The sequence below is a fragment of the Phytophthora infestans genome, genomic scaffold, assembly GCF_000142945.1.
Source record: "Phytophthora infestans T30-4 supercont1.50 genomic scaffold, whole genome shotgun sequence".
NCBI classification, from domain to species: Eukaryota; Oomycota; class Peronosporomycetes; order Peronosporales; family Peronosporaceae; genus Phytophthora; species Phytophthora infestans.
Window position 1 is genome coordinate 719077 of NW_003303709.1, and position 7944 is coordinate 727020.

Here is a 7944-nt window from a genome sequence, read left to right on the forward strand (position 1 = left end):
CCATCTTGTGAATGGCTCCGTCGATCTGACCTGCATCTTCAGCTGAAACTTTCCCGAATTCTGGCTTCGACCTCATTTCCTTCAGGTACTTGATCACGTGAAAGTGACAAATGAGAGATTCCGGCGTCTGGAAAGTTTGATTCCAACACGCGAATCTCGTTCAGGTCCTTATCAACGACAATGACCCGTAGACACTGAATTAGTGTAGGATGAGAGCGCTTGAAGTGATCAATCGCCCTTTCCATGTGCCAATCTCAGTGTGCCTCTATCAGCGAGTGCTGAATGACTGCACCCTCGCCGAATTCGTTCATTGCCATGAATGCGAGGAGCTGGTAGCTGTATCTAAAAAAATTGGAGAATCCTGGTTAGAACCCTTGTTATCCTGGACGTTTAAAAAGGACGTACCGATTCGTCTTGTGGCTGCAATCGACTAGCGGAATCTCGCTGAAGTGGGTGTACATACGACGCATATGATCCGAAGCTAACGAAATAACCCCCGTCTCACCACAGGTCGTCTCCACAACAGACGACACGTTTTCTGGGCTAGCTGCCGCGAAAACCGCAATCTTCCGTGCGGTAGCGTCATTATCGTCTGCACTTGAAACAGACGCATGGTGGCGCACCAGATTGTCCACGTCGCACTGGATGACATTCTCGTCATGCTCCAGCTAGTAATCAGAAAATCTGGACCCTTTTGCGCTAACAGCCAGCCTTCCCTCGACCCGAGCACCAACGAGCGGATTCATCACCACACGAGAAGCAGGATACGTAGCGAAGGCTGCAGGAAAAACTTGGTGATTGTGCCAAAAAAAACTATTCTTGACCTGTAATTCTCCACGAGCGAGATTCCACTGTACCACGAAACGAAACGGGCAATTCGTAAGACGGATATGCTGTCTAGGACGACTTCCTTCGCTGCGGGACTTCCTTTTCTTCCATCCATGAGTGCAAATATACGTCCGCTGGTACGGGTCGTAGCCGTCGGGCACCAACTGGGACTCGTCTTCACCCTTCTTCTTCTTCTTGAGCCTCTTGTTGCGTTGTGCTCTGGACATGATATATTTGACTGGTATTACTTGCAGCGTCCGTTGCCAGTAGTCCTCAAAATATTCTTGCCAAGCTTCCCAACTGCCGTGATACTTCACCGGCGGGTCCACAGACGTAATTGCAGCGTCATCATCATCCGTTCCATCTGTTTCCGACGGACGTCCAGCCCCTACATATTTCTCCGCCTCTCCAGCACTCGCATGACCTTCCGATTCATCCATTTCGCAGTCACTGCTCTCTCCACCATTCAAAGGGCTATCGCCGCCTCCAACCAGGAGTTCAGGTGGCGCCACTTGGCCTCCCCACTGCGTATTGGAAAGGTCCGAGCCTCGGTATCGGGGCAGGAGCCGACGTTCGTCGGCGCGTCCGCGAGTGCCGGTTGCATTAGCGGTAACCGCGTCCTGGGGCATCTTATCTGGAGGCGGCACAAAATAAAATGAATGCTTTCGATATATTCATTTCGGAAATAGGAGAGCGGTAATGTATTTAATTTTTATCATGGACGAGGACATGATTAATAGCATGTGCGCTTCCATGTAAATAATCCTGGCCTGCAACGGTTTCGAAAAAACAAAAGAAGTTCATTTCAAAGATTTGAAAACACATCAAAAGGATACACGATAAACTTATACGTTTTACACTATACTTTAATTCGTAGCCCAAAAAACGGAGTGCCAGGGCGTGGACGATGCATTAAGTTTGAAGGACCACAACGAGTGGCTACATATATTCAATCTTGCGGGGGGTATTTCTAAAATAGTGTTTTCCAGTGAAGATTTGGGTAAGCTGGTTCGACATGTCGAGAATGCTGCTCTAAAAACTGTCGATGGTTTGGAGCACATGGATCGCCACGTTGATGACAGGAAGTGCATGAAAAGCACATTATACTACATTTATAACGCGTGGAGAACGAACCCGACGAGTTTCGTTTGGCATATTCATCCTTGGTTGTGGAGGCAATTACTAGCTCGAGCTTAATTTTTTTTAAATCTGACAAACTTTACTATTTGTTGAAGATCCCAACAGAAGATTTGCTCTCGTGGCGTAAGAAGGAGACGCGAGAGAGTCCTGCTCCAAGCCTCGCTTCTAGGGCGCTAACAGTAAGACCGTTCGAGCCGATCAATGGCAGCAGCAACACCTTGTCGCGATTGGGTCCATTTGATGCAAAATCAATGTTTATCCAAGCGTCATCTAGAATTGAGAATAAATTGATGATGTATTTTCCTCTGTTGATGCCTTTCCCTGCGGTTGATGCTGTGCTAGTCTTACCCGATCAACGTCTTATCATCTACGCACAAGCTGCAGTGTCGAAAGCCTACCCAATAAAGTACCTCCTTTTTGAAGATATCTCCAATAATTTGACAGAGCGAAGTAAACATAAATGACTAAGAGAGAAATGACGCAGTGAAAGAGCTTACACACATACTCCTCTTCGTTGCGTCGGGTGCCACTTACAGTAATTTCTCGTTTTAACCCTAGGGACGAAAATACACGCAGGACGAAAGCAGGAATCATCGTGACTCAGTACGCCGAGAAAATAATGAATTTGTAAAAGTGTTTTAGCGTAACTAAAACAAGTGTAGTAACTTACAGTTTTAGTAATTTAAAGGCTGATGCAGTGCATCTGAACCATGTTCACAAGTAGTTGATTAGCATATTACACTACATCGGCAAAGAATTATAGTAAATCTAGCTATCAATCCCAATGTTTTTTTAAAGTAAGAGAAAAAGACCGACCCAGTTAGGGTTCCCCCTCCAAACTTACACGTTGTACTGTGACATGTGCTGAAAAACTGCAAAATGACATTTTCCCACACATTATGTAAATACGAGTCGTATTATACGACTGGTCAAAGAATGTGAAATGCACAGGGTTAGGCAAAATTCTAGCACAACGACCCTGCACTCTTCACAAGAACTGTTCACATATTTGTCGCAGCTGTGACCAGCCTCCGGCCACTCATTCGTTTCGATTTTAGCTGGCACAAAGCCGAGAGGTAGAAGATGGTTGCTTCTCGCGAAACACGCAGCGAGTCGGAAGCACTTTTGCGCGGCTCGGATGCAAACGTGGGGAGGCCCGGCACCTCACGGTAGCCTAGCATAAGGCTTATTTGAACAGGGAGCGTGAGACTGCAGTGTTGGCAACCGACGTAGAAGCGAAATTTCGTTGAAAGCGTTCATACGCGTTGAAACGTTGGTAAGAAGTCGGTAAAGATATAACCCCCGTCAGAACGTTTTTACGGACTTATTACGCGTTGTTTCGTAAGCCATTTCGGTTGTTCGTGGTAGTGTGTGTCCTCCTGCAGATAAGAAAAGATCCTATTTTGATCTAAGGGAACTTTGCAGCGTAGAGTGTGGCTTGCTATTCGCCGCAGGATCACAGTCTCTAACTTCCTGGTCGTTCATACAATAACTTTGAGCCCGTCTTACCTTCCGTTTCTGGCCGATGCCTGCCCCAGCTTCCGAAGAACGTAGTCATTTCTTCAAGAGCCAAGTGCCCATTGTCCAGAAGGATGGAAGCGTATCCGACAAGCACCACTGGTGGGTCTGCAAAAAGTGCCAAGCCGCGCATGGCAACAGCGCCGGCAACGTGGCAGCACCGGAGTAAATTCGTGATCGTGCCGACTCTTATCGTAGTCATCTAAAGCGCTGTCCATACCACCGACCGGAGGCTGTTGCTACGACCCTACCTGTAATTTCGTCTGTGCGGTCCATCTCGTCAATTGGATCTTCGAGTAGCACCGCAGCAAAACGGCAAAAACGGATGAGTGATTTCATATGTCTATGGACGAGCAACATAGGTTTGAGCGTGATCTTCTAGAGTTTCAAGCTGAGTGCCCGCTACCAGACTATTTCATCGAGCGCGATTCAACCAAGAGGCTGTTTGCACGGATGCAGCCGCGCTATGAACTACCTACAAGAAAAGAGCTCGGTGGTCGTATTCTTAAAATTAATGCAGAAAGCGCAGAAACTGCGTCAAATGAGAGCCTGTGAGAGAAGCAAGAGGATACTGGCGGGCGGATGAATTACCTTTCTGACGTATACCAGAATGTCGCTCGACGTCACCTTCTTACATGCCAACTTTGCATGTTTGGCATTGTTGTCCAGTTTGAGTTACTACCCGTCGACTCAGCTCACCATGACATTGCCATAGCCAAGCAGATGGAGGGATCACTTATGAGAGCGTTGGTACTAGGATGGATTATTGGTGCCGTCGTTACTGACGATGCGGGTCAATGCGCAAGGGCCAGACGAATACTGGCCTTAAGATGGCCAAATATTGTGTTTTTACGGTGCTTCGCTCATGACGTGAACAACTTGGTTAAAGCCGTTTTAAAGACAATGCTTAAGACAGTAACGAAGCAGGCAGCTTCTGCGATGGCAAGTTTAAACAGTTCATCGGCAAAGTGGCTCGTGCGTGCGAACGAGCGCGTTTATGTAATGTATGGGGAAACCTTGGCTTTTATTATGCTGTGTGAGACCCGCTGGAATAGCATGCAGGCATGCTCTGCAAGCCTACTTCGCGTTAGATCGGCGTTAGAAGATCTGGCCCACGGATATCGATATGATGTTGAATTCCCTACAACGCTACATGTATTTCGCGACCCGCTGTTCTGGAGAAACTTAATCGATGCTGAGCGTGTCATCCGGCCGCTGTAGGAAGCATCCTATCGACTACAAAAAGATGACAACACAATGGCGGACGTCGTGCGGTGCTTTGGAAAAATACATGCTGCCTTTGTTGCCAGTGCATACGCTTCTCATCTAGTCCCAGTGGTGGAGAAGCGATGGGCGAACTGTGAGCAACCGCTGATGCTTCTCGCTTTCGCATTGCACCCGCTCTACGTGACCCATACGCGTGCCTTAATCCAAGCTCACGACAATACTGTCATTTTAATGTCAGTAGACGGCGTCTCCGCTGCTGCTGACTATTACTATCGCCGCTATGTTGATCTCAACAGCAACGGACTCGTAGGTGATGTCGACAAGTGGTTGCGTGGCAAATTTACCCCGAAAAAGCACACTGACTTCACTGACCAGGCCGGTGTCCTTCAACCGAATGGGGTAATTGATTATTGGGTCCACGTTACAGATTCGTGGTACGTCAAGGGCAGTAAACTTCCTCAGCTAGCGAAAGTGATTCTGTCAGTCGCAGTGAACACTGCGACATGCGAGCGCTACTTTAGCGAGCTGGGATTGATACAGACACCACGGCGAAATAAGCTAAAGTTTGATAAAGCTCGACTCATCGGCATCATTCGAAATGAGGTCCGCGAGCGCAATCGTCGGGAAAGTGATATCGGCGAGTGTAGAAGACAGAAGAAGCCTGTTAACCCTGCAGAGAGACCAAAACAGCAGATGCACGGAGTTTCCGATCCTGCAACCTCGCTGTCCACTCTGGCTGACGTTACTGATGTCGACTCCATGGAGACTGTTGGAGCAGTGGACTTCTGGTTGGACGCCATCGTCGATCTAGAAGACGATGGAGAAAATATTGTGAATAACGTCGGTGACGATGAATGGTATGTTTACGACCCAGAGCTGGAGCCAGTTCCTGTAGCTAACCGAAGCCAAGAGCTTCCAGATGAAGTATTCCATTGTATCCGCAGGGAAAGCTCTTGACGGGTTTGAGAGCTCAACAGGTTACGCTAGAAACGCTGTTTTCAAGCTGGGTGGAGCTGCCTGCTGTAGCAGCATCGCCGTAAAAGCTGACCGGACGCTAAAGCTTCCTCTCTCGTAGATATAGGTAAACTGTGCCAAGTTGTAAAGAGCGCTCTTATAAGTTTTTTCAATACAAGCTGCCAACGTTGGCTACCAAGTATATGTAGCATTTGAATCATTGGAATTCATCGCTCATCACTCGAAAGCGCCAAGTTATTCTCTAAACACCCTGCTGACGTCATGTCCTCCTTGTCTTCTTCATTCTCACTATTCGACACCATCATCAGCTTCTTGAACGATCTTTGCTCGATGATTGTTTCGTCAGCAATCACAGCGACCTGGTCGCAATGGCTCACGAAGCTCAGCGAGTGCGCCACTAGCAGCACCAGCTTGCCCTTCAGCGACTCCTTTAAGCACGCCTTGAAGATGTTGGTGCCCACATGGCTGTCCACTGCAGACAGAACGGCTTCCAGCAGATAAATGCCGACGTCCTGATACACCGCACAAGCGATGGCCACACGAGTGCGGTGGCTGCTACTAAGATTGAGGCCCTTCACACCGATCTCCGTACGGCCTCCAGCAGTCAGAATACGTCTTAAGTAAGCTCACGCGCAGAGCGTCCTCGTACTTGTCGGCGTCGAACGGCAGTCCGAACGTGATGTTGGTGCACATCGTCTCGTTTTGGTTGAGCGGCTGCTGTGATTCGTATTCATCTTGCCATGAATTGCCACTGAGCCAGAGCTACAGCGGCGTCACCCAAGATTCCAGCCAGCAAAATGAGCTTGCCACTACACGTCCGGAGACGCGCCAGCTCCTTGTCGTGGGACGTCATGACGCGCTAACACAAAATAAACTGATGAAGGATTCTGTCTTGTGTTCGAGATCCGTAAAAACGTGTAAAAACGCGTAAAAACGTTACCACGGGTGGTAAAAAGTAAATCACGTTGCTTCACCTGTTGCAACGTCGTTATTGCCAACACTGTATTATACGACTGGTTAAAGAATGTGAAATGCACAGGGTTAGGCAAAATTCTAGCACAACGACCCTGCACTCTTCACAAGAACTGTTCACATATTTGTCGCAGCTGTGACCAGCCTCCGGCCACTCATTCGTTTCGATTTTAGCTGGCACAAAGCCGAGAGGTAGAAGATGGTTGCTTCTCGCGAAACACGCAGCGAGTCGGAAGCATTTTTGCGCGGCTCGGATGCAAACGTGGGGAGGCTCGGCACCTCACGGTAGCGTAGCATAAGGCTTATTTGTACAGGGAGCGTGAGACTGACGCCTATTTTGGCGACAGAGGTATTGTGAACACCAGGGAGGAGGGGGAACACGCGTATGCGGACGTGCAGACCACACATATGAAGACGGTGAGGGCGACGACTTCTACTCCGGCGCGGCATCTTCTGTCGCGCCCTTCAACGCAGGACAAGATTGCAGCATATATTGCAGCTGCAAAGAAGATGATGGTTGCCTGTCGTGCGGAAAAGACGAATGTCAACCCCGAGAAGAAGCCAGCGAAAAAGATAAGCCAAGCAAAGAAGAAGATGTCGAAACCCACGCTCACGTCCAGAGCAATAGAGTCCAAGGAGGCCTGTGAACTCGTGCGTGCAATGTTTAAATACGTGTCGAGACAGGAAATTGTCAATCCGCCAAGTTTGCATAATTTGAATGTTGGTGAGCTACTGCTCTGCTGTGTTCCTGCGATGATTGATGCAGTAAAGGTAATTAAAGCTATTTGAGCTGTGGATATGTCCATGGGCATTGGCGCTGGATTAGGTAACGTATTGATCCAAATTGAACTTTTAAAACCATTTCGAGTGAGAGTTGAATGAAGATACGACGGGATTTGGTCGATCGCTGTAACGGGATTTTAGGGAAGCATTTTCTTCCGTTTCCAGTATTGCAGAATACTGGAAACGGAAGAGAATGTTTCCCTACGCAGAAGGTGTGACACGCATTGAGCTTTCGATAATATTTCAGTTTTCCAGCGTTAGCATTATATTTGGGAATAACTTGTGCTTTGAGCCTACCGCAACAAATCTACATCACAAATGAGCTTTCATTCATGAAGGCCGCCTGGGTTGCTGCATTCACAAGCGAGATCTGCCCCCGACATAATATCAGCTGGCTAAACAGTTTTGCGGCCTTTGGCAACGGCATGGCGTTGTAAAGGTTGCTGTGAACTGGACACCAAGAAATGCTCCTGTATATATACTTAACGAAAGTAGACATGA

General features: G+C 48.1%; 3 protein-coding genes across 3 annotated transcripts; 2 read left to right on the forward strand and 1 right to left on the reverse strand.

Moving 5' to 3' along the window:
• Nucleotides 1-4743: 4743 nt before the first annotated feature.
• PITG_17180 (uncharacterized protein) lies at nucleotides 4744-5612 on the forward strand (the record flags this gene model as incomplete). The annotated part of the gene is made up of 2 exons (XM_002897025.1): nucleotides 4744-5570; nucleotides 5609-5612. The coding sequence occupies 2 exons, from the start codon at nucleotides 4744-4746 to the stop codon at nucleotides 5610-5612; spliced, it is 831 nt and encodes a 276-aa protein (XP_002897071.1).
• A 282-nt stretch (nucleotides 5613-5894) lies between these two features.
• PITG_17181 (uncharacterized protein) lies at nucleotides 5895-6381 on the reverse strand (the record flags this gene model as incomplete). Its single annotated transcript, XM_002897026.1, has 2 exons — nucleotides 5895-6260; nucleotides 6319-6381. The coding sequence occupies 2 exons, from the start codon at nucleotides 6379-6381 to the stop codon at nucleotides 5895-5897; spliced, it is 429 nt and encodes a 142-aa protein (XP_002897072.1).
• A 478-nt stretch (nucleotides 6382-6859) lies between these two features.
• Nucleotides 6860-7704, forward strand: PITG_17182 (uncharacterized protein; the record flags this gene model as incomplete). The annotated part of the gene is made up of 3 exons (XM_002897027.1): nucleotides 6860-6945; nucleotides 6975-7311; nucleotides 7699-7704. The coding sequence occupies 3 exons, from the start codon at nucleotides 6860-6862 to the stop codon at nucleotides 7702-7704; spliced, it is 429 nt and encodes a 142-aa protein (XP_002897073.1).
• Between the last annotated feature and the right edge of the window lie 240 nt (nucleotides 7705-7944).